The sequence below is a fragment of the Notamacropus eugenii genome, chromosome 2 (genome assembly GCF_028372415.1).
Source record: "Notamacropus eugenii isolate mMacEug1 chromosome 2, mMacEug1.pri_v2, whole genome shotgun sequence".
NCBI classification, from domain to species: domain Eukaryota; kingdom Metazoa; phylum Chordata; class Mammalia; order Diprotodontia; family Macropodidae; genus Notamacropus; species Notamacropus eugenii.
Genome location: NC_092873.1, coordinates 530,819,600 through 530,846,989, shown reverse-complemented (window position 1 = coordinate 530,846,989; position 27,390 = coordinate 530,819,600). Strand labels below are relative to the sequence as shown.

At 38.8% G+C, this 27,390-nt stretch overlaps 1 protein-coding gene across 4 annotated transcripts in view; it reads right to left on the bottom strand.

Moving 5' to 3' along the window:
* Window positions 1-27,390, bottom strand: part of LRRC7 (leucine rich repeat containing 7) — a 582,114-nt gene that overhangs the window by 15,698 nt on the left and 539,026 nt on the right. For 3 of the 4 annotated variants that reach the window (XM_072649824.1, XM_072649821.1, XM_072649822.1), the window contains one exon: window positions 7,566-7,640. In XM_072649824.1, the coding sequence (XP_072505925.1) occupies window positions 7,566-7,640 (75 nt within the window). The remainder of the gene's footprint in view (window positions 1-7,565; window positions 7,641-27,390) is intronic. The other variant, XM_072649823.1, reaches the window with a different exon arrangement.

The following is a 27,390-nucleotide window of genomic DNA, read 5'->3' as shown; positions in this document are numbered from 1 at the left end:
TAATCTCTTAAAAAGCATTCTGTTATCATGATCATCAAACTATAGGGAAAAGAATCCTTGCTGTCTTCTCTCTTGCTTGTATAAAGTTTCCAGAAGTCATTTTAATTCTCTTTCCAGAGGCTGACCTCTGGAAAATTACCTGTAGGCTTAACAGTCTGTCTATGAGAAGGTCCATAGTTTGAACTTCCCAGGCAGTCAGAGAGGTTTCCACTTTTAGATTTTTTAAAAAGATGTTTATAAATGTTTTTGCTTTCATTATGACGACATTTCTGCGGGAACCAACACTAGGCGTCTCACATCAGGAGATGGGCTCGTATTCCTCTGGGGACACACTCTCAAAGGATGCATTCAGGCATAGACTGGGTGTTTTTTGATTCACTCATCAACATACTGTATCTCAAACATCCAAAGGTTTGTCTCTTCTGGTAGGTCAGCAAAAACACAGCAGCTGTGCCTGAGTTCTAGGCTTGGGCTTTTAGTAACCATGGTTGCTAAACCTGATTGACAGCCAGGCAAGAGAGGAAACCTTGAGAACTTTAAATAATTACAGTTTTTGTCCACATTAACTTTGTGCAATGAATTCACATTTCAGGAAGTGAATCTGACAGAGTACTGTAATTAAGTACTGAGATATATTTAGGGCTGACTAGACTATATTCATCAATACTGTATTGATTCTAAACTAAATCACTTTTTTCCTCTGATGAGAAATTATAAATAAAGATTACAGGTTCCCAGGAAATTCACACTCTGAAGTTCATAACCCTAAAGCTACATGTGTTGTGAGAAACTGGAACATCCTCTCACTGTTCTTGGTGATTATTTGGGGAAACAGTAACTAAAATGAAACACTTTTCAGGAATTTTTTTTTCAGCTTCTCAATTCAGCGGGGTCCAGAGTTTGATAACCTCTCCAATAAGGGGCAGTTAGAGACTATCAACTAGGTCTCACACTTGATCCATTATTTGTGGATAGGTTTGCTTTGCAAACCTAAAGGCACTCTAGAAATAGATATTGTAAATAAGGATGATCATTATTAGAAAATAAAATTGTGGCTAAAACTTGTGTTTAGTTATGTTAAGTTGGTAGGGCAGCTAGGTGGTGCAGTGAATAGGCACCAAAACCGGAGTCAGAAAGACTCATCTTCCTGAGACCAAATCTACTATCTGTGTGACCCTAGGCAAGTCCCTTTACCTTGTTTTGTATCAGTTTCCTCATCTGTAAAATGAACTGGAGAAGGACATGGCAAACCTCTCCAGTATCTTTGTCAAGAAAACCCCCCTGGGGTCATGGAGAATCAGAAACAACTGAAAAATGACTGAACAAGAACAAAATGTTAAGTTGTTAATGTTACTTCATGAAAATTACTGAATTAGGCTTGAGAAAGACAGCAAGTGAATGCCACTAACAAAGGAACTTCCATGGGTGCCCATGATAGCTACTGGATGGCCATCAATTTCTCTGCTTTACTGCTTTCACAATGTAGAGAAAACTCCAACAACAGGTACCGATCAACAGAGAGTGGGTATTTTAGAGTCAATGTTCTCTTTGAGAACTACATTCCCCAGAGGTCTGAGTGTGATTCAACAGCTTTTGGCATACACAATTGGAGGTGGGACATCCAAAAAAAAGATGGAACTCAAGAGAAGGATAGTAGATGGGAGGGCACCTGGGGAGGAGGGGGAGACAGACTGAGAGAGAAACAGAGAGATGGGACTGAATGTTGTACAGGCAATGCCAGCACACTTTTGGGGTATATATAAAAGGTTAATAATGTAGCCCTCATCCCATACTTCGTGATGTTCAGGAGAGTCATATTTCCTATTAGTTTTTACCTTGGAGTCTTAGAACATAAAGATGATGTGGAGATTTACAACATGTATGACTCTTGGCTGAGAGATCAGTGGGAAGAGGCTTGGTGCCCAGTTATGTCCTTAGCTCAGAAGTCATAAGGAGGCCCTGGAGAAAACTCTCAGGAACTCCTGTAAGGTGATAGAGTCCTGGGAGGAATCTTAGTATCCAGGTAAAACACAAGATAAAGTAGGGATGGAGAATCATTCTCTTAGCCGAAAGATTAGGTAACCTCTCTCAGCCCCCCAGATAGCTCCAGACAATAGTGAATACCCTGCAAAGACCCATCCTCACAACCACCTGTGGCCTTCTCTTTTCTCAAGTCTCTCCCCATTCCCTTTAGTAGAGGACCCTTACTCATCCTTGACTGAGAAAACAGAGACCTTGAGTGCCTTCTTCTCCTCTATGCCTCAAAAACCCTGGACTTCATCTCTCTCTCCTTCAGTACTCTGTACTCTGAAAGGGATGGTCCTCCTTCTTGCCAATACTGACTCTTGAGCTTATTCCCATCTGTGACCTGCGCAGTTTTGTTCCCTCCTAATATTCAGACTTGTCCTACTTACCAGCTCTTCCTTGCTGCCTATAAATATGCACAAGTCTCCTTTGTCTTTAAAATATGCCCATGTGACCCCATCATCCCTTCAACCTGAAATTATATCACATTTGTCTCATAAGCACCTTGATTTTACATCTATGTGCACAGGTTATTTCCACAATGAAAGGTAAGGTCCTTGAGCGCAGGGACTGTTTGCTTTTAAAATGTGCATTTCTAGGATTGAACTTTTCTGATTTAGCATAGCTTAGCACAGTATCTGACACAGGGAAGACTGAAGTGGGTCAGATTCTCTGATGATCAAGAAAACAAAAAGGATAGGATGGAAGCTGTTGGAGAAGGCTCTGAAATGTACTATCCCACCACTACAAATGGATTCAGCCGCTTATACATTGACCTTCCTAGCAAACTAACGACGCATATGAACGTTAAAAACAACTGCTCTAACTGAACTGATGAGTAACAGGAATAATAAATCTGAGCCAATCAGAATATTAGCCATTCTGAACAGTTTTCCAAGCATTTGTTGATGGTGAAAGTGGAAGATTTTGAGGAGCTCTGTTTTAGACATAAAAGTTCAAATTTTCAAAGGCTTTCTCTGTGGACTGGGAGTTTGGAGGAAGCTCAGCTTTCTTTAATGCTTTCTTCAAAACTAATCTTTGAGGAAATTAAAATACTACTCCTCTCCCCTCATCTCTATTTTACAAGAAAAGAAGCAGAAAGGTAGAAGTATTCATTCAAGACCAAACTGTTAATAAATGATAGGATCAGTTCTTGGACTCAGGTCTATTGCACATAAAATCAACGAATGGTCTTTTCACTATAACACATCAACTTTTATTAGAAAACCACTGATTTTCCTGGATCATTAACTTTTCATTCAGTTGTTTTGGCATATAGTTCTATCTTAGGTCCCAATTTTTCCAAGTTTGTAAGTTAAATTTAAATTTATTTTGTCCCTCATTTCCAAAATTCATAAATTAGTGAACTATGAACTCTATGATCACGGTGACTAATTTGTCTAAATTTTATACCTTCCCTGATACTGACAACTGTATACACTATAGGCACACAATCCATATTTATTAACACTAATAATGTTTTAGGTACCTGTTGCATACAGTAGGCACTGAAATGACACATTAAATTTAATATTATGTTGAATTAAGTGGGATTGAATGGAGGAAATTACCAAAATTATTTTTAATTCAGCACCAGATGAATGAATGAAATGCCTTATGCTCTTACATTTTGTTTTAATGACCTGTAAAATGTTGTATTAGTAGCTCATTATTCACAAACGATTTTTTCTATTGTTTAGCAGATTGTGTTATAATAAAATACTGCATACAGACACAAGAAGCTTTGGGGAGCGAGGTGGATTCTCTGACTCATCTTGTTCAGCACCGTCACCTATAAAATGCAGGAAACATTTTCTTCTGGCTTATTTTTCTTTTGGGCAACAAAATGGCTAGCCATAATTAATAGATTGTATTTAACTGAGTCTTGAAGTTTGAAGAGCATTATTTATTAGACCAGGTAAGCACCATATTGTTACTTGTATTGTTTTTTAATCTGTGGCGATTCATTCTGAAGGAAAGAGGGATAGAGTGATAGGAAGGCAGCCCAGGAACTGCAGCCGGATTTCTAATCACTCACACCATCTATTTATGACTCTCCCCTTGGTCCTTGCAGAATTCTATGAATACTGGATCACATGAAAAAAATGAAGTGAGTCCTATGGGAGAAGTTGGTATCAGTTATGGATCATTAATATTCTGTTTTAATTCGAGGTCTTGGAAAGGCCATCCATGAAGCTAGTTAAGGGTTGGTCTCTTCCCAACCCTTTGCAGTTGAGATGCTTAGATATAGGAGAGATCAATCCTGATTCAGTAACTGCTGTGGGTGTCTGGGGCCATTATCACTGAGAGAGCAGGCTAATTTATTTGTGCTTTTCTAAGAGGTGCTTCCTAATTAAGGGTCTGGAGAATAGATGTGCAGTTGTGGACAACAGCCCGAAAATGACCAATGACGTGGCCATGGCAGTGACGTGGATTGTCACCCTCACTGGCACACATGATGGTGACAAACGCTCCAACTCTCTTGGTTATTTTCTGAAAGTGAAACTGGTCCTCCTAACACATAACTCTGCCATGCTGTAAACACAGTGGTCAGTTCTATTGGATTTGGAATGGCCATCCTCCTTTAGTTACAGAAAAAAAAATTCTTCTGATGTATGAGGTGCAAATGCTTTCTAGAAGAGTGATAAATAGCACATGGTGTGGGTGTTTCCTAACCAATCACTGTTCAGAGCTGTGATGGGTTATGATTATGCTTGCCTTCCCCATCTTATGCTATTGGTGAGGAAAGTGCTTTGTTAATCTTAACCAGTTAGCAGGAATTTATTAAATGCCTACTATGCGCCAGGCATTGTGTTAAGTACCAGGGACGCAAAGAAAGACAAAAACATAGTCTCTGCTTTCATGGAGATCCCTTCTAATGAGGGTAGAATTGAGGCAATATGGCAAAAAGTAGGTACAAAACATTTATAGACTAGAGTGGAAGGCACAAGCAGGTGGATGTGAGCTAAGGCTTGAAGGAAGTCAGGAAAGAGAAGGAGGGAGGAGGAAGAGCATTGCAGGTGTCTCGTCATCTCAGCAGCCAGTGCAAATGCGCAGACTCAGGAGTCTGGAGGGTCTGGTAAGGTTCAAGAGTGTGGGTTCACTCCTCATCCCACCCCCACTTAAAAGTAATTACCTTTAGCTGGTAAGAACACTATTTGATTGAATCAATCATGATTATGCATGGAACACAGCCAGTGAACCAGACCTGGACACCTCAAAGCCACTCAGGTGTTTAGAGGATTTCTGTTTCTAGAGGGTGAAAGATGTGGTCCTACTGAGGATCTGGGAGATGAGAGGAATGAGTTGGGACATTGAGCTGGGCTAGAAAGAATCAAGGTCCCACAGGCAACCATCCAAAGGACAAAGAGAAAGGACTGAGCCGTGGCTGAGAAGGGAGGGAAGGAGGCTGATGGTGGGCCCTGTAGGTATCTGGGAGCAGAAGACTGAGCGCCGCCTCACCAGTTGTACCCACCTCCTCCATTACTGGGAAATGTTCCAAGAAAACATCAGCTCTTTCCCCAAATGCCTTCCTATTAATTAACACTGTAAAATACTAGATTTATTTCTACAGCTAAACATTTCCTGTAACCTGAATATAGCTTCAATCACAAAGACTCTAGGGGTTAGCTAGAAAGAGATATAAATGTAAATGAGGGTTAAAAGTCAAACTTTGGCCTATGTTAGGAATTTTCCTAACTGGAGGCTCAGACAGGTTGTGATTATACTCCTAGTGTCCTCTATAATAAGAAATCCCTAAAGCAGTAGAGAGCAGAAGCAACTGGGGACCCTGGGGGAAGGGAGACTTTAGATTGCCCCCAAGCTTAGAATGATTCAAGAATTGTGACTGAGTGTTACAGAGGAAGACAAGGGATCCAGTGTTTCTGGATTGTAGAGGGGGGCTGAGGGAAATAAAGTATAAGAAGTTCAGAAAAGAAGGAAAGGTTCTAAAAACCAATGAAAGATTCCATTTTTGATCCTGGTCAAATTGGAGAGACACTGGAGGCTACGGAGTAAGGGATAACAGGCAGAGGTGCACTTCAGGAATATCCTCTTGGCAGTGGAGAAGGGGATGGACTGGAGGCAGGGAGGCCAATGAGAAGCTTAGCTAGTACAAGAATCCAGGCAGGAGGTGATGAGGGCCCCTAAAAAGGTGGTAGCTAACGAGGTTTTATTGGTGCTGATCCTCCAGTAAGCCCCACAAGTCCCCATAGAGTCACGTCAATGAACCACAGCAAAGTTTCATTTCCTCTCCTTTCCTCTTCTTCCCTCTCCTCTCCCCTCCCCTCCCCTCCCGTTCCCTCCCTTCTCCTACCCTCTCCTCTCATCTCTCCTCTCTCCTCTTCTCCTTCCATCTTTTCTTCCTCCCTCCCTCTCTCTTTCTTTCTTCCCTCCTTTCTTCTCAACATCATGGAAACAGAGGCTGAGAACCTCATTTTTAATACTTCTTTGAATGAGACACAGGTAGGTAGGTCGGATTGATAGACCTTTTCATGACACATATTTTTTGGTTTTTGTCTTACTACTTAACTTAGATATAATTCCAGGAATAAATATATAAATACATATTCACTGCCATATGCCAGGACAAATAAATCAGGCTATGAAGATGAATATTCAAGTTTCTTATTTTCTAAGTGCTTCTGATGGAAAGGTAGCTAGCTAATAGGAAGCTAGACTAGCAAAGGTGAATTAAAAAGGACCCTTAAATCCTTGGAATCATCATTCTCTTTCAGATCTGATTTTTTTTGTGGCTAATTCTCCAGTTTATTTTGCATTGTTAATATCTACCTCTGGGTTCTTTTTCTCTATCTTTACAGTGGCATACATTTAGATTCTGGGACCTATAAGTAAAAAAATCTGTATCCCTAGGCAAGCATTTCAGAAAGGCTTCCTTTTGTATTGCAAAATAAAGACATATCCCCTGAAGAGTTTCCCATCATGCAAGGCAGGGATTGTTTGTGAAGCTTTTGTGCCCATCTTGGACAGGAACAGAGCTCAAAGATGATGATATGGGTGCACAGAGAGAGCAAGATGTCTAAGGCTTCATAGCACATTTGACAGCTGTAGGAGTGAGTTTTACCTGCTGTGCAGACCATTAAATTAGAGAAAGCCTTTTTGAAGAAGAAAGGACTTTACAGAAAACTTACCTTTTGTACACTTAAATTTTTCTTCTTTTGTGAAAACAATATATGTATATATACATATTTATGTAATTTTCTGTGGTATTGATGCAACATATCTAAGAGTCACAGTTAAGAAAATTAAATCCCAAACTACTTCCCCATCTCTGGTCCAAGTTCCTCAATCTATGGGTTCTTCTTTAAATTAATTAAAACTGAGAAAAGAGCAGTTTCCTTTCGATGACTATTTATAATGCCAAGCAAGAATAATGAAAATAAAAACGTCTGAGATAAACATTACTGTCAGAAAACACATTTCCTTGTTGGCCCCAATATGCTCTGGATTAACAGATATTTTTTAAAATAACTTTCCCCCCTTGTCTATAAATTATGAAAAAACAAATATATTTTTCTTACCTGAAGGATCTTATCACCAGGCTGCAGCAGGCTGGATGCTGGCCCATCAGGCTGAACCCTAGTAACAAAGATACCCTATAAGTCAGAAGTAACAGAGGTTAGGATTCTTTACCAAGAACTAGGCTTTAGATTTGTTTGCTATTAATTCACACCAAAAACTCAGATGATTATTTTTAATAATAACAAAAACTTGCGAAATACTCCATTCATGTTAACATCAACATTATGATTATGGGTACCCTTGAGGTACAGGTCACCATCACTAGAATAAAGGACTAGACACGTATAGGAGAGACTCCTCAAACTTTCCAAGTTCACAGTGGGATTATGAGTTCATCCAACAGCATTTTCTTGTGAAGTTGCAGAGAACTCTATTGTCTTAATTGCAAACTCAATTGTCTCTCATGTGTTTGTACTCATTCATTCTGTTTTCAATCACTCCATCTACCTGGGAGAGAGCTCCTTCAAGTGACTACATAGTATTTATTCAGTTCAATATTTTAAAAGCTTGAGTAGAAGCTACCTATGCTGATTTCAGTGATCATCTTGTTTCATTGAGATTTCATCTAAATCATTTTCTATTTACACAAAAATTGAAAGCGTGTTGACTGAAATATAGATAACGATGAAGTCTTATCAGCTCAGTCCCTAAATTGGACAAATGGGTTAGCCAGTGTTGTGTAGACAAACCAAGACATTTAATGACTGAATTTATCTTCCAACTGACTGCTTGAACATTGCGTAGATGCAGTCTTTAAATGCAGAGCGTTTTTCAATATCAATATAATCATATATGTTCTGGAATTTGCACAACCACTTATTGTCTGCTGTTCTGAAGACTTAATATATTTTTAAAAGTCTAAACTTTGACTTATTAATAAATGAGTAAACAAGCTATTCTGAATTCTCACATCACTATTTAGTCCATTTTTATTCCCTAACATTTGTGCTCTTATTCAAAATTACTTTGGAGGCTTGCCATAGAAGCTCTCCTTTGGATTTCCTACTGTTATCCTCCATATGTAAAGGCAATATCACCAAAAGTGGCTAGGACTACATCATGTTTTAACAACCAGTTAGTTTCATCAGTTACACAGTTAAGTAGCCAACTAACCAAAGAAATTGTCTCAAATGTGAGTTTAGTTAGGGTTAGGGTTTAGTTAGTATTTAGGATTAGTTTACTCAAAAATGGCCAATGGATCAGACAGTAATAAATAGACTGTGTTACTCTTGTCATGAACCTAAGACCTGGGGGACCCCAATAATTCTTTCCATGCAGGATGTGTGTGCAATCTATCCCAAAGGCAGGGGAAACTTTCAGGGCTCTTTGCTCTTGGTCGTTCTGTCTCACTGCTCCAGAGGATGAGTGCTATCACTGGTCAAAATATGTCCCCCACATCTCTGATTGCAGCAGCAGGTCAGGCTGGGTGAACATTATCTGATTCACAGCTTGCAATCTGAGTTTCAGTGGATTTCACTAGTTTGCTTGTTTCAGGATATTGGACAGGGGAAGTTGGGGGGGGGGGTCTCCTGTTGCAGAAATCCCTTGTGTACATTCGGTCTATAGAAACGGAATTGAGGACAGTATAACTGCACTGCATTGGCTTCCCTATTCTCTGGGGCTTTGTTATTGCTGAGCTGGGACCCAGAATGGAAATGTGAACATCAGAGAAACTTTTTAATAATCCCAACATGTTGTCCTTGTCAGCGGTAGGTCCATTTGAAGGTTGGTTGGTTGTTGTCCTTCGTCTTCGAAGAGGACCAAAATGACATCACCATGATAAAGTGAAATTTCAGTGTGTTTGACTGTGGCTAATCAGACTAATATGAGCTCGGAATGCTCTACCACAGGTTGGGCACAGATAGTCCGTTTGAATATTTGGGGTAGATATCCCAAATTTGCGCATCCTGTGTTTACTTTGTGCTGTCTCAATTCTGGTTTGCTCAAAGAGCACAGCACCCTTTCTGATGTGGGCACACCATGCTGAGCGGTCCTGTGCCAGTGTCTCCTAATTTGCACAGTCAAATCCAAAGTTCTTGAGAGAGACCTTAAGAATGTACTTGTATCGCTTCTTCTGGCCACTATGTGATTGCCTGCCCCATGTGAGTTCTCTATAAAACAGTTTTTTTGGCAAGTACACATTTTGCATTCGAACAACATGGCCAGCCCATCGCTCTCTGAAGCATAGTTTGACTACTTGGTAGTTCAGCTCAAGCAAGGACTTCAGTGTCTGGTGCCTTATCCTGCCAGGTAATCCTTAGAATCTTCCTAAGACAGTTCAAATGGAATCAATTTAGTTTCCTGGCATGGTGCTGGTACACTGTCCATGTTTCACAAGCATATAACAGTGAGATCAGCACAATGACTCTGTAGACCTTCAGTTTGATAGTTAGTCTAATACCTCTTCTCTTCCAAACTTTTCTTCATAGCCTCCCAAACACTGAGCTAGCTCTGGCAATACATGCATTAACCTCATTGTCAATGTGTACATCCCTGGAAAGTACACTACCAAGGTAAGTGAATTTATCCACAGCATTCAAAACTTCTCCATTTGTTGCAATCCATGGTTCCATGTATGAATGGTGTTCTGGTGGCTGATGGAGTGCCTGTGTTTTCTTGCCGTTAATTATTAGACCAAAATTAGCACAGGCAGCAGAGAATTGATCCATACTTAGTTGCATCTCGGCTTCAGAGGCTACATTGAGTGTACAGTCATCTGCAAACAGAAAATCATGTACCAACATTCCTTCCACTTTGGTTTTGGCTTGTAGTCTTTTCAAATTGAAGAACTTGCCATCAGTATCACATAATGAGGTGCACCCCAGCCGCTACCCTGAGGTGGATTCTGAAGCCTTCTGTCCTGGTGACTGCAGCTTCCCAAAGGGCTTGCTGGTTTCCTTGTTAAGGTTTCAGTTTGTGGTGCTGCTGAGTTAGCAGGAGCTGACTGCCTTCAGCTGGAAGCTGATGAAGATGACAGGTATTTTTCACCTTTCAAGTTGCCAGTGTTTCCCAGAGAACTGCAAGCTTAAATTGAAGTCAGTTCCCAGATGTTGTTGTTGTTTGGGATGTCTTTAAACATGATGACGCAAAATAGATAAAACAAGGAGGACATAACCACGGTGTGAGGGTGTGTTGGATTAGAAACTCTCTCCAGTCTCATAGATCAACAGCCCATGTATAACTTGTAGACTTGGAGACTTCACCGAGGCATTGAAAGATAAACGGGTCACACTGCTATTATGTGTCCGAAGCAGCACTTGAACCCAGATCTTCTTGGTTCCAAGGTTGGTCTTCTCTCCACCACATCATGCTATCTTTAATGGAAGGTTAGACTTAGGCGAATATCAGTGAGGGAAAAGAAAATTGATTTATAAAACTGGTTAATCTCATCATAGCAACGGGTGGTGATTCAAAATATAAATTGCCAACAATGCCAAAATACAGAAGAATATCAGCTGATCACACGAACATCAAGAACTATTCTATGTAGCTTTCAAACTATTCAGCAAGAGCATGGCCATTGTCATATCCTTACAACACTGCCTTCCACCTGCTGGGCAACATGAAGGGATCATAGACAGGAATGGAGGCATCTCCTTCATTTTTTGGACTCTTTGCCAGGATGTTGGGATTTTTGTGAATATGGGATGGGAGCGAGGTAAGTGCTGGGAAAAATCCTCACCTGCTTTATTGTATTCCAGTGGTACAATCTCCCTGTACAACAAAGCGACTTCACGATGAACTCATAAATGTACAATGATGCATTAAGAGGTGGAAAATACTTATAATGTCCTACAGCAACAATATCCTAGCAGTGCAATAGGAAGAGTAAAGTACATTTGAAAAACAACTTATTTAGCAAAACTACCTGGTTTAAATTGTGTCTCCCATATATACTTAGAAACAGCAGGTATAATAGACAGGAAGCTGACTGAAACCAAGAAGATCTGGGTTCAAGTCCCATCTCTGACCCACACCGGCTATGTGACCCTGGATGAGTCCCTGAAGCTCTCAGGCTCCAGGCACCGTTCAGAACCTCTCAGTTTCAGAGAAGGTGACCACTTGCATAGATGGATGGAATTTCCTCACCTGAGAAATCACAAGTCCAGTCCCTATCTGCATCTATTTATAGGTACCTGTTGACTTACCATGAGGCTCTGAGCTCCCTGAGGGTAGGAGCTGGGTCTCTTTTCTTCATGTCCCTGATGCTTTGTACAATGCCTGGTCTGGAGGAGGGGCCTCATAAATGCTCCATTTAGAGAGATTTGCTTCCTAACATGGCCATGCAGGCACTGCTTTGTGAGCCAAGCATGAGCACAGTATGACTCCAAAAGAGTCTGCAAATGTGATGGCCTTCAAGCTGTTGTCTACCCAGGAATAAAGCTCAGACATGTCCAGCTCAGTAGGTGCTTGGCAGGCATGCACCAGGCCAGGTAAAATCTGAACCTGGCATTTGACATGATGCCATTTTATGCACTTGCTTATTCAGCTTTAGTGTCAATCACAATCAATCTTCCAAAGTTCTAGACAGCCATGGGAGGAACGTTTCTGTTTTTGAGCAGTCATCCTGGAAGAAATGAGGTGTATTCCACAAGGCACAAGATGTGACTACTGAGCAGATCGTTTGGCATGGAGAGTACTGGACATACAGTCTGATAAAAAGGATGAGCCCTGCTGTCCGCATATAATAATCAAAAATTATAACCTTAGAGGAATTTAACGATGAAAGTGAAAAGTTCTTACAGCCTTGGCCATTGCAGCTGCAGAAACCAAAATGGATCTTGCCTAAAGAAATGTGAACTGCAGCTCCCATTTACGGAATGTAACACTTAAAAATCTCTGTCTCTGTTTCTACACAGACCCCAGCTCGCACAAAATGCCTACAATCCAGAACGCATTAAGTAATCTACCAAACATAGCAGCATCCAAGGAATGGTGGGTAAATGCTCAAAGGGTTATCCTGGAAGATAACTGATTCCTGGACTTGGCCAACAGTCACAGACTCAGCTTTGTGCTCTTTGGTGAGTTCTCACTGTGCTTCCCTTCTTGGTATGCACTTTGTGCTCTGAACCAGCATAAGCCAATGACTTTAGAACCACTGAGATCCATAGGGAGCACTCTATTACCATGCTTACTTCTGGTCACCTTCCCACAGAGAGCAGTGTCTGGGGGTGCAATAAGAAGGATGCAAGAGGGGACACTCAGAGGCACCAGGCAGCCATGGCCACTGCTCTCTTTGCTTCTGTAGATCAACACCCAGCACAATACCTGAAACATAGCAGGCACGTAAGTGGTTTTTGATTGACTGACTGTTGCCTGGTAAACTGAGGTTTCTTCTCGCTTTGAAATTCTGTGATTTTGATCTGTATCTTTGGCTCTTGGCTTTCAGATTTTCTAACACTTTCCAAAATTCAAACATTTAGCCCCACTAAGCACCATTATGCATTTCCAATACAAATTTTAATTCATTATTGCTTTCATCAAAATGGTCATTAATGGTGGTCCCTTGGCTTTTCTGTTTCTAAAAAGAACTGAAAACCCAGGAATTTTGTTAGTGTAAAGCAACAAATAGTTATATGAGGAATGAAAAACACAGCCAATGACAAAGCTCTAGAGATGAACCATACCTTGTCCGATGAATGTTTTAGTTATAGATAATGTTAAATCATTTCACTGGTGAATCTTTCAAGCTAGCTGGCATTAGCGGTCCACACATTATAGTGTGTTGGATTGACTGAGAAGAAAGGTCAAATGAGACTCTAAGGAGCAGATGGAACAATCTGAGAAGGGAAAACACCATGAAATGGGGTGACTGGGGATGGTTTTCCATGGAAGGCAGGATCCAAGGATCTTCCTACATTTCATTGTATTAATTTGACCCAAATATCTGAGCTTCTCTGGATCTTTTTGGAGCCTGACTACTGTCAGTGTGTTAATTATCTTTCCCAGCTTCAATAAGCATTCCACCAATGTCTTTATCCCAATAGAACAAAAAAGTCAAGCAGATCAGGGCTGAACATAGATCTCAGGGAGCTCTACTTAATGGCTGCTGACAACTTATCCCTGAACCACTCAGGGACATGTTTGAAAAACAGCTTGTTTCTTAGGATTTTACATAAATAGGAAGGGGGGGGGGAGTGGAGCCAAGATGGTAGAATCGAAAGATGTATATACACTGGTTCTTCCCCTACAGCCCATAAAATACCTGTAAAGAATGACTCTCAACCCACAGAGCAATGGAGTGGAGGAGATTTCCAGCTCGGGGTGACCTGGCAGGCCAGTAAGAGAGGTCTGTTGCACTGGACGTAGGGTGAAGTACAGCCCAACCTGGGCCTCGTGGCACTGAGAGGAGTAGGCCTCAGGGGCGGAATTCCCGGCAGCAGTGGAGGTTAGCAGATGCCTCAATCTACAGGTGCCAAAGACACTTCAAAGGTCAGTGAGAGAGCTTTTTCACCTCCATGACAAGGGAGTGGGGTCCTCACCTGGCCTTGGCCCTGGGCAGTGGTGGCAGGTGATAGCAGCAGGTGGCAGCAGCTGTGGCTTTGGTGGCGGTGGCTGGGGCAGGCAGCAGCCAGCTTCCACTGCTGGAGCCTCAACTTGGAGCCCCTGGGGGAATTGAGCAGCTGATCTGAAACTCAGCCATGAGCCAGGCCAGGGAGTAGACTCCTCTCCCTTGATTATGCCACCTTGGAGAAACTGAGATCTTAAGGTCCCCAGAGTATACCCTACTCTTGACAAAGGACCCAAAAGTCAAGTAACTGGTTGGGAAAATGCCCCAAAAAGGGAAAAAAATAAGACTATAGAAGGCTACTTTCTTGGTGAACAGGTATTTCCTCCTATCCTTTCAGATGAGGAGGAACAATGTTTACCATTGGGGAAGACATAAAAGTCAAGGCTGCTTCATCCAAAATCTCCAAAATAAATATGCAATTGTCCCAGGCCATAGAAGAGCTCAAAAAGAATTTTGAAAATCAAGTAAGAGAGGTGGAGGAAAAATTGGGAAGAGAAATGAAAGTGAGGCAAGAAAATCATGAAAAGTGAGGATTTTACATAAATGTTAGGCATTTAAAGGCATCCCCAACTCCTTATTTTTTATTTACTCATAAGATTATGGATATAATTTAGTTACATTTACGAAAGAACATAAAGGTAACAGAGAGAGAACAATGATCCCTGTAGTGGTTGGTGATGATACTGTATGGATATTTGGGTGAAGAGAGTGGATATGATTCTAATCTGTAGGATAGAAATGAATTGCTCAACTTTTTGGATATATGGGATTCCCCCCCGCCCAAGATAACCATAGCAGTCCATCAAGTGCAATGAAAAATTCATTTTACACAATGCTGCTCTGGTGGTCTGGTTCATGAATTAAAAAGGTAAGTGGTTTGCTCCCTCCTCATTAGATAAGTCCAGCCTAAAATAGACTAAGAAATAATAATTCAATGATCTTCATGACTTTGTTAATTTGATGGAAGGATCATTATGGGCTGTTTTCTTTTGGGGACTAGATACTAAAATTCAAAATGGGGTTTGCTTTGCCTACTTTTACCAGGTCAATTTACTTTTTTATTAATTCCTCTGGTGCTGTAAAAATGATCCAATGTTATGTTCCACTTGGGAGATGTAATTTCATTATCTATTTCTGACTGTGACACTGGGATTGTATTTATATTCTGTACATGTATTAATTTTTTAAATTAAAAAAAATAAATCTCTATCAGTTAATTGTCTCCCCTTAGATCACACATTTTGGTAAAAATTACCATGCTTTTTTTGTTTCGGGTGATATTCCTATTTGTTACAGGAATATTTTATTTGATAAATTTCTCACAGCTTATCAAAGAATCACACAATCTCTGAGTTGAAGGAGTTTCAGGGGCTGTCTAGTACAAGCAAAAGTACATGGAAAAGAATTTCCATTAAAACATACTTGACAAGTGATCAAACATCAGTGCCTAATGCCAAATAAGAACCCTAAAGTCTTTTGGTAAAAAATTATTAAGGAAAAATCATTGTGTATTATTAATTATGATGAATATTAAAGTATTATGATTGGAATCTGGAGAGATGTGGATATTCCTTGAATGTTTTCCAAGACATGATAACTAATTACTTATCAAATGATCAACCCTGTAGGCTACCCTCAATGCCCAATCCCTTCTTGGAATTTTTTGATACATACATTTCATATAATAACAATAAGAGCAGCTGAAAAAGTGGAGAATTCAGTGACATTGGTTTTTTGGTTACATCTTCAAAAATGGACTTACATGAAGTTAATAATTCACTTAAAACCCCCAAATTTCAGCCTCATCAGATGTTATCCATGAGGAGTCCAAAGATATATATAACTCAGTGATTTGTGCTCCTGCCAGGGTCCATGTACTCATTCAGGGGAAGGGAAGAGGCACTTTTCTGAGTGCTAGTAAGTAATCTAATGTTTATTTTTTTATTCAGAGCCATAAAGGGAAACTTTAAGAAGTTCTCTTGACTTCCAGTGCCAAGATGGTGGAATGAGGAAGGAACCCTCTGAAAACTGCCTCAGAATTGATCTAGAAGTAGGAAAACTGCTTGTTTTGAACTCCAGCACACACAAAAAAACTTGATATAGTTCAGGACCAGAGTTCAACTGTCAACATAAAAACACCAAGTCACAAAAAAGGCAGAAAAAATGAGCAAAAACTCAAAAAAAAGAGCTTGACTATAGCAAATTACTATAGTGATAGGGAGGATCAAGGCATAAACTTAGAAGAGGACAATAATGTCAAAATAGCTACATGTGAAGCCTCAAAGACAAATGTAATTTAGTCTCAGACCTCAAAAGAATTCTTGGAAGAGCTTAAAAAGGATTTAAAAAGCAAATTAGAGAAGTAGAATAAAAATTGGGAAAAGAAATGAGAGTAATGCAAGAGAATCATGAAAAGAGAGTCATCATGGGAAAAGATATACAAAAATTTACTGAGGAGAATAACTCCCTAAAAAATAAAATTGGCAAAATGGAAAAGGAAATAAAAATCCCACTGAAGAAAGTAATTCCTTAAAAATTAGAATTGAGCAAATGAAAGCTAATGACTCTGAGACATCAAGATAAAATAAAACAAAATAAAAAGTAAAAAAAAAATAGAAGAAAATATGAAATTTCTCATTGAAAGAAATAACTGACCTAGAAAATAGATATGGAAGAGATAATATAAGAATTATTGGACTACCTGAAAGTCATGATTAAAAAAAAGCTTGGACAACATTTTAAAAGAAAATGGCAAAGAAAACTGCCCTAGCATGTTAGAACCAGAAGTCAAAACGGAAATTGAAAGAATCCACTGATCACTACCTGAAAGAGATCCCAAAATGAAAATGCCTCAGAACATCAGAGATAAATTCCAGAGTTCACAGATCAAGGAGAAAGTGTTGCAAGGGGCCAAAAAGAAACAATTTAAATATTATGGTGCTACAGTTAGGATTATACAGCATTTGGCAGCTTCCATATTGAAGAACTGGGGGGCTTGGAATATGATATACCAGAAGGCAAAGGCTCTAGGATTACAACCAAGAATCACCTACCCAGCAAAATTGAATATAATATTGCATGTAAAAATAGGATATTTAATGAAATAGAGGACTTTCAACCATTTCTAATTAAAAGACCAGAACTGAAAAATAAAAAAAAATTAACCTCCAAATACAAGACTCAAGGGAAACATAAAAAGGAAAAAAAGAAACAAGAGAGAAAAAACATAATAAATTCAATAAGGTTAAACTGTTTGTACTTCTATAAAGTAAGACATTATTTGTAACTCTTAACAACTTTATTACTATAAGGGCAATTAGAAGGAATATAAGTAGACAGAGGGCATAGATATAAGTTGACTTTGATGGAATGACACCCCCCCCCCCCCAAACAACATAAAAGGGTGATAAATAAAATTGCACTGGAAGAAGGAGGGCAGAGATTGAACGGGGTAAATTATTATCCTACATAAAAGAGACATGAAAGAGCTATTATGTGAGAAGGAAAAGGGTGGGGGTGGGGTAAGAGAGAAAAGGGGAAAATTTAAATAGCATAGAAGGAAATACACAGTTATCATAACTACAAATGTCAATGGGATGAACTCCCCTATAAGGCAGAAGTGGATAGTAGAATGAATTAAAAACTGGAATCCTACAATATGTTGCTTACAAGAAACATATTTGAAGCAGGGAGATACACACAGGGTAAAGATAAGGGGCTGGAGCACAATCTATTATGCTTTAGCTGAAGCAAGGAAAGCAGGGGTAGCAATTGTGACCTCAGGCAAAAGCAAAAACAAAAGCAAAAGCAAAATTAGATCTAATTAAAAGATAAAGGAGGAAACTAGATCTTGCTAAAAGGTACCAAAGACAATGAAGTCATATCAATACTAAATATATATCCACCAAATGGTATAGTATCTAATCTTTTGAAGGAGAAATTGCATGAATTATATGAGGAAGTAGATAACAAAACTAAACTAGTGGGGGACCTCAACTTTTCTCTCTCAAAACTATATAAACCAATAAAAAATAAACAAGAAAGAAGTTAAGGAGGTGACTAAAATTTTGGAAAAGTTAGATATGATGGACCTTTGGAGAAAATTGAATGGGAATAGAAAGGAATATAACTTTTTCTCAGCAGTATATGGCACCTACACAGAAACTGACCATGTATTAGGACATAGAAACCTTACAAGCAGATACAGAAAGGCAGAAGAAGTAAACACATCCTTTTCAGATTATGGTACAGTGAAAATTACATTCAATAATGTACGATGGAAAGAGAGATTAAAGGTTAATTGGAAATTAGGTAATCTAGTTCTGGCGAATGGGTGGGTCAAGGAATAAATTACAAAAACAATCAACTATTTCATTAAAGAAGATGACACTAATGAGACCACATAGTGGAATTTGTGGGATCCAGCTAAGATGGTGCTTGGCGGTGGGGTGGGGGGAAGTTATTTATATCTCTAGTTGCTTGCGTTGGTGGAATAGAGAAAGAGTGGATTAGTGAATTGGGCGTGCAACTAAGGGGATTAGGAGAAGAATATCAGAAATCCCCAATTGAACACCAGGTTGGAGGTCCTGGGGGTCAAGGGAGACATTAATAAAATTGAAAATAAGAACACTATTGAACTAATGAATAAAATTGTAACTTGGTTTTATGGAAAAACCTCCCAGATAATGGAATAGATGAACCATTGGTTAATTTTATTAGAGAAGGGAAAGAAGAAAACCAAATTACTAGTATAAAAAATGAAAGGGGTGAATTCACTTTCAATGAAGAAGAAATTAAAACAATTGTTGGGAGCTATTTTGCCCAATTATATGCCAATAATTTTGACAATCTAGATGAAATAGATGAATATCTGCAAAAATATAAATTACCCAGATTAAAAGAAGAAACAAAATACTTAAATAACCCAATATGAGAAAAAAGTAATTAAATAAGCTATCAATGAACTTTCTAAGAAATAATCCCTAGGACCAGGTGGAATCGCACATGAATTCTACCAAACATTTGAAGAACAATTAATCCCAATACTATATAAACTATTTAGAAAAATAGGCTAAATTCCACCAAATTCCTTTTATGACACAAAAAAGGTAAGGATACCCAGACGGAGAAAAGCCAGAGCAGAGAGACAAAATTATGGACCAATTTCTATAATGGATACTGATGCAAAAATTTTAAGTAAAACCCTAGCAAAGAGATTACAGCAATAATCATATTATTAAATTAAATTAAAAATATTATTAAACAAGGATTATATACTATGACCAAGTCGGATGTACATCAAGAATGCAGGGCTAGTTCAATATTGGGAAAACTACCATCATGCTTGACCATATCAATAGCAAAACCAACAAGAAATCATATGATTGTCTCAATGGATGGAGAAAAAGCCTTTGACAAGGTACATCACCTATTTCTATTGAAAACACTGGAGAGTATAGGAATGAATGGACTTAAAATGATAAGTAATATTTATCTAAAATTATCAGTAAATGATGTCTGTAGTGGGGAAGAGCTAGAAGCTTTCTCAATACGATAGAGGTGAAGCAGGGATGCCCAGTTTCACCTCTATTATTTAGTATTGTGTTGGGGACGTTGATTGTAGATAGTGGTGGGAGAAGGGAGAGAGACTGAAGTTATTGGAATGGGCAATGAGGAAACAGGGCTATTTCTCTTTGTGGATGATGTGATGGTGTACTTAGAAAATCATAGAGGATCAACTAAAAAAAACTACTTCAAATTATTAACAACTTAGGCAAGGTTGTAGGATATACAAACCCACATAAATCATTAGCACTTCTGCATGTTGCCAACAAGTTTCAGCAGCAAGAGATAGAGAGAGAAGTTTCACTTAAAATAACTGTAGACAATATGAAATACTTAGGAGTCTTCCTGACATGACAAACCTAATAACTATATGTTTTTACACATTTTACATAAACATGTTTTTACAACAAATAAAGTCAAATCTAAACAATTGGAAAAGTGATGACTGCTCATGGGTAGGCTGAGCCAATTTAATAAAAGTGACAATTCTACCTAAATTAATCTATTTATTCAGTGCCACACCAATCAAATTATCAAGAAATTATGTTATTCATACCAGATCTCAAACTGTATTATAAGGCAGTAATTATCAAAACAATCTGGTACTGGCTAAGAAATAGAGTGGTGGATCAGTGGACTAGATTAGGTATAAATTACATTGCAGTAAATGATCATAGTAATCCAGTATATGATACACACAAGGACCCAAGGTTTTGGAACAAATACTCATTATTTGACCAAAACTGGTAGGAAAATTGGAAAACAGTATGGTGGAAAATGGGTATAGAACAACATCTCATACCAAAATAAGGTTCAAAATGGGTACATGATTTACACACAAAAGGTGATGTCACAGACAAATTTAAGATAGCACGGAGCAGTTCATCTGTCAGGTTTATAGATAAGAGAAGAATTTAGGACCAGAGAAGATATAGAGAGCATTACAAAATGTGAAATAGATAATTTTGATTATATAAAATTAAAAAGTTTTTGAACAAACAAAACCAATGCAACCAAAATTAAAAGGAAAGCAGAAAACCAGGGGACAATTTTTGCAATAAGTATCTCTGATAAAGGCCTCATTTCTCAAATATATAGAGAACTGAGTCAAATTTGTAAAAATAAAAGGCATTGTCCAATTGATAAATGTCAATGGGTATGAACAGTAAATTTTTAGACAAAGAATTTAAGCTATCTATAGTAATGTGAAGAAATATTCTAAATCAGTGCTTCTTAAACTGTGGGTTGCAATCCCATATCACAACTCACAGTTTAAGAAGTACTGAAGGGTCACAAGTGGTAAAAGTTTAAGAACCCCTGCTTAAATCACTATTGATTGGAGAAAATTAAAATCGAAACAATTCTGGGGTGCTACCTCACACCTATCAGAATGGCTAATATGACAAAAAAGGAAATGTAAATGTTGGAGGGGATGTGAGAGAACTCTGACACCAACTAGCTGTTGGTGGAGAACAATTTGGAGCTATACCCAAAGGGCTATAAAACTGTGCATACGCTTTGATGCAGCAATACCACTGCTTGCTCTATATTCCAAAGACATAAAAAAGGGGAAAAAGACCTATCTGTACAAAAATACTTATAGCAGCTCTTTCTTCAGTGGCTAAGAATTGGAAATCAAAGGGATTGCCATCAATTGGCCAATGACTAAACAAACTGTGGTGTATGATTGTAATGGAATATTATTGTTCCATAAGAAATGACAAGCAGAATGATTTCAGAAAACCCTGGAAAGACTTTCGTGAACTGATGCAGAGTGAAGTGAACAGAACCAGGAGAGGGTTGTACACAGTAAGAACAATATTGTTTGATGAAGAACTGTGAATGACTTAGCTCTTCTCAGCAATACAATGCTCTAAGACAATTCTAAAAGAGTAATGATGAAATATACTATCTGCCTCCAGAGAAAGAACTGATATTGATTGACTACAGACTGAAGCATGCTATTTTTCATTTTCTTGTTTTCATTTTTTCCTTCTGTTCAAGTGTTCTTGGAAATGTTTTACATAATTGAGCATGGTTTCTTGCCATCTCAGGAAGGGAGGAGGGGAAAGAGGAAGGGAGGAACGGGGTTTGGAACTCAAAACTTTGAATAAAAAATGTTAAAAAAAATTGAAAAAAAAAAGAGAAAATGAATGCTGTAAAATGAAGAACAAGCTTGGTCCCTAAGAACAGATAGAGAAGACAAGCTGTCCCCCCCCCCCCCCTTGCTCCTTTGCAGTATTCTTGGTCTGTGAATGTGGAACATTGCATATAACACCAGACTTTTTTCAAAGTGTTGATTGATTTTTGCTATTTTTTTTTTTCCACGTTTTTCAACTTTTAAAAATATGTAGTCTCCCTGGGCGAGGCTCGAGGGAGAAATTAAGATGGAAATTAATGTGACATAAAAACAAAATATATCAATAAAATCTACTTTTAAGAAAGGAATTACAATAACCAAGCTTGGCCCCAAAGAAGATATATGAGAATCCACCTTCTTCCTTTCTTTGCAGAGGTTAGAGACTATCAGTATGGACATGGTGATTAGATGTGCTAAATTGTGGGTGAGTGTGGGAGAAGGATCCCTCTTTTTTTTTTTTAATGTTCTTATAAGGGATAATTCTCTGGGAGATCATGGGGTAATGGCTCTGTTGGGAAATGTAGTGAGGGAAAAACAATAGATATCAACAACAACTTAATAAAAGGAAAGTTTCTTTTTAATCCACAGAAAAAGGTCTCAGTAGAGAGGGGAATCTAAAATCATGCTTGCTATTTCTATTAAAACTTGAATATTTATGGGAAGAATTCAAGAGTCTATTTCCCCTCAGGTACTTTGTGCCAAGTGAGGGCACTTTGGTTATAGTGAAATGGTCTGAAGAGGCAGGATCCAGATGTAGGCAGAATTAACTGAGAGGGGAACTATGATACTATTCTGCTCAATTATTCATTAAAACCAAATAAAGCGAGTATTCTACCAAAATGAAGCATAGTAACATTTAAAATGTTAGCATACATTTATAATGAAATTTAAATAAACATTTTTGATATAATTGGTATTTTTCATAAATGAAAAACCTATTAATCATTGATGAATTAAGCCACAGTTTCATCTCCAAGTTTGATTAGAATTCTTTCTAATTCATTCTGAAATTCTTAAGGGGTAGTCTGACCTTTACTAGGACAACTCTGAGACTTTGGAGAAACTTGACATCAAAAGCTCTTCCAGACAATTTGACTTTAATGGGTGGCAATCTTCTTCCAGCTCAGCTTTTGGGGCTCTAGGGACCCTGAAAGATCTTTGGAAGACCTCAACTTATCTTTTCTTAGCCAGCTGTCTCAGATAGAATGGTCCTTGCATCTTTCCTTGAATATTGTGAAAGAAAAAGAGAAAATTACAGGACACATCCAGAGGTTCCATTTCTGATCGTCAGTGGCGCTGCAGAGTGCTGAACCTGGAGTCAGAGAGACCTGAGATCAGATTTGATCTCAGACAATAGCTCTGTGATCCTGGACAAGTCACTGAAACTTTTTTGACTGTCTCTTCATCTATATAAGATGGAAATAATAATAATAGTACCTACCTCCTAAGGTTGTTGTGAGGGTCAAATAAGAGACTAATTGTAAAGTGTTTAGCACAGAACCTAGCACGTAGTAAACTCTATATAAATGTTATCTGTTATTATCTCTGGTATGTGCAGATTCAAAAGAGGTAAAGCCTTAGGACTGGGTTATACCACTGTCCTGAAGCCCACACCCTTTCTAATCCACATCCTTCCCAAGATGGGGTTAGAAGGGAGGGAAGGCATTAGAAAGTCTTTCTTTTGTGACCTCAGCAGAATGACAGGTTCAATAACATCTTCAGGGGTACATGTGTGTAGGGATGACACAGATTCCTCATGCAGCATACTCTCAGCCCCCACAGCCTTTTGACTGCCTTCCAAAGGGGGAGCTAATAGGCTAAGAAAAGTCCCGATGGATGGCTAAGATACTCCGCTTCTGATACCTGGCTCACAATTTTTCTCTCTTCCTTAATCCCTGCCCTCAAATTAGTGGACTTCACCATACATATAGACTTTCCCTGAAACATCCTACCACTCAATCTTTACACTTCTGATGGTCTACTCCTCCATTCTACCATAGCCACACACACAAAGATGGCCATACTTCTGATCTTGCCATGACCCACAAATGTACCACCCTCTATGTCCATCGTGAGTTGCTTTGGAGTTGTCTTGGATTCTTGCTTTGCAGAAAAGAGCCAAGTCTATTAAAGTCAGTCACTGCACAATATGGCTATTACTGTGTGCAGTGTTCTGGTTCTGCTCAGCATCAGTTCATACAAGCTTTTCCAGGTTTTTCTGAAGTTTGCCTGCTCAGCATTTCTTATAGCATAACAGTATCCCATTACATTCATATACCACAACTCGCCCAGCCATTCCCCAATTGAAGGACATTCCCTCAATTTCTAATTCTTTGCCACCACAAAAAGAGCTCACAATTGTTTTAACTTCTGGTTTTGCCTCAAATACAAATTGCTTGCTATTAGAAGGGCAACATTATTTTCCGTAACAATAATGATGAATATTTAAGTGAAATTTTAAAGTTTGCAAAAAATTTTACAGACATGATCTCATTTGATGCTTGCACCAACCCAGTGAGGGAGGCACTGGAAGTATTATCTTAATTATACAAATGGAGAAACTGAGGCTCAGAGAGTTGAAGTGATTTGCCCAAAATCACAGTTAGTAAGTGTCAGAGATGGAAATCCCAGTGCCCAGTCCACAATAAGTTTGTGCCTTATCCATGTTAATACAGTCAGTGTTAGGACGAGAACCCAGGCCTTCTACTCTCAGTACAGTACTTCTGCCACCATATCACATACGTATCAGGGACTGGAACTATTTCCTCACTCTTAGGCCCTGGCACACTAGAGCTCCCTATCACTGACCACTGGCTTGTTTAGACCTCTGCCTACACTCTGTGACTCTAGTGGCCCATGGTCAGCACATCTTTGGCCTGCCTGCCTACTCTTATGCCTCCCAGCAACAGACCACTCCTCACGTTGTCCTGTGCTGGGTCCATACTTTCTTAAGTTCCCAAACATCCTTCTGAATTTCTTCCTAGGGCTCTCAGTCTGGATCTTTCTGGATCATTTGTCTCTTGGCAGAAGTCTATCAAGTGGGAGCTAAGTAGTCCTACCTGCGAGGGTAAAGAGTGGGAGAAGCCAGTCTGACCTTTATAGATGGTTAGTTTAATTGATTTTTCCAAGACAGAATTTAGTCAAGATCTTCAAAAGAAGGGTATCTTCAACCTTCTCTGTGCCACGGGCCCCTGGCACGTCAGCCTGGTGAAGCTTCTGGGCTCCTCAGTGTCAGTTTTTCAAATGCATAAAATAAAAATACAGAAGATTTCAAAGGAAACTAATTACGGTGAAATAGTTATCTATCCATCTATCTGTCTGTCTGTCTGTCCATCCATCTGTCTGTCCGTCTGTCCATCTGTCTGTCTGTCTGTCTATCTATCTACCTATCTATTTGTGTGTGTGTGTGTGTGTGTGTGTATGTATATATATTCAATAAAGCAAGTTCCTAGATTCCAGGTTACAAAGCCCCACTTTTGAGGTTTCACAAAGTCTTCGTTCATCCCAACTTGGGAGATCTGCCCATTCATCTTGTGATGAATAACAAAACTCCTTCCTTGCTAAGTGTTATTCTGCTCTGTGATATGATTGTCATGGACACATGACAGAGTATAGATATACAGAAAATACATTTTTAATAAAGAAAGTGCTATTTGCAAACTATTCTGCTTTGAAATTGACCAATGTCACTGTGCTCAGTAAGTCTGAAAAATACTCCAGATGCATTTCATAATTTTCTAAAACATACCCTCTTAAGTATTTCCAATCCATGGGTTCCAAGGAATGCTTTGATGCTTTCTGTGCTTATAAGCTCTTCTCTTTTGAAAAGAAAATCTGTACACACACACACACACACACACACACACACACACACACACACACGCACACACACTGTACACTTTCATTTCAAACAATCTTTATCAAAATTAAATGTCTTCAAGCTTTCTCAAGAAATCTTTTTTCCTATCTTTAGGATATCCCCATGAATCTCTATTGGAGATGAAGACGAATTGGAGAAACCAGAATAATTACTTCGGATGGATTGAGAATCAGTGTTCATAATCATCATGTCTGAGGTTTTCTTTCTGTTACAGGTGACTTTGTCTCTAGGTCAGGCTTCCAATAGTATCTTAAAACTTCTCCAGGGGGAGCAGGAATGTATTTCTTCAGTCTCTGCCCATATACTCCGATTGTCATTATTGATGGCTGTCCAGTTTTCTGTACAACTGCTAAACATAGAGATTGCCTGTTTAAACTTCACAGGCAAAAAAAAGTTTCTTTCCAAAATCCAGCATCAAGCAGTTAATCCTCCTGCAGAAAAAGTCCTTTTGGAATGAGCAGCTCTGTCATTTTGGTGGTGGTGGGGTTTGTTTTACTGTGACTGTGAAACCAGATTCTTCCTGGGTAGGATTTGTCATAATTGTTGTTCTGTGATTTGGAGAAAATGAGGTCTAGAATCCTTCATTCCATTTCCTGCCTACAACTTTGTGATTCACTCTTCCTTTCCTAAAATGGAGCAAGGAGGGAGCTTACTCCTTGAGTAATGAATTTCTAGTATCCACCATTAGAAATTTTTCTATCAGCATCATGGCTTACCTTATGGAATTGATACAATATAATTATATCATTGATACAATATAATAAGGAGATCTCCATATGTATCAACCATCAATATTTTTAACAGTAACCAACGGATGTTGTGTACTGGCAAGCTCTTTGTAGACAGCAATTTTAAAGTATTGTGTATGAATATTTAAAGATAAACAAATAAAATGGTGGTTTGCTACGCTAGAAGAATTGCCGCAAGAATGACATTTTAGTTCTTAAACTATGTACTGCTTGGCAGTTCAATCTCTATAACACGTCTAATTATCCTAGTTCTATAGTGAGCAAATGCTATTTCATAAGAATTTTCTAAATAAGAAATTTAATGCATGATTAATTAGAAAGTCATATGTTTAAGAGTGTGGGGAAGTGATATATGGTCCACCGCTCTGTAGAATCATTGATCCACCTGCGTTTCCTAAGACCTCTAATGTCACTTATAGTACAAATGTCTGTAGATCTGCAGAGAGAGGTCTCTACAAACACATACATACTTACAGAACAACACCGCCAGTAAACTCCACCCTTGAGGACTCACAGTAGCTTGGGGTTTAACTTGGGGTTATGAAGAGTATATTCATGGTACACAAGCTCTTGGAGAGCCTTTAAGACTGGAAAGACTGAATACGCCCCCAGCCATGAAGTGTATGCCTGCCATATGCAGACACAACTACATAGCTTTGGAAGGACCCATCACCAGGTTTGCCAGGAGATGATGTTTTTTTGGCCATAGTAATCCATGAGGCCCATAGTATCAGTTCTGACTGCACTTGGGAAGGTTGCAAGGTGCTGTGTGTAGACCATCATTAAGGGTTTAATTGTCCTGCACTATGCCATGCATAGAGTGGAGTTGTGATCTGATTCACTAATGGGAGTACCCATAGCAACCAAAATAGAGATATTTGACATGTTATGTAATAATGAAGTAAATGCTTTTGGATAAACTCAAGGGGAATGGTGCTTGGCTTCTTGAATCTTGTTGCAATAGACCAGCTAAGTCATA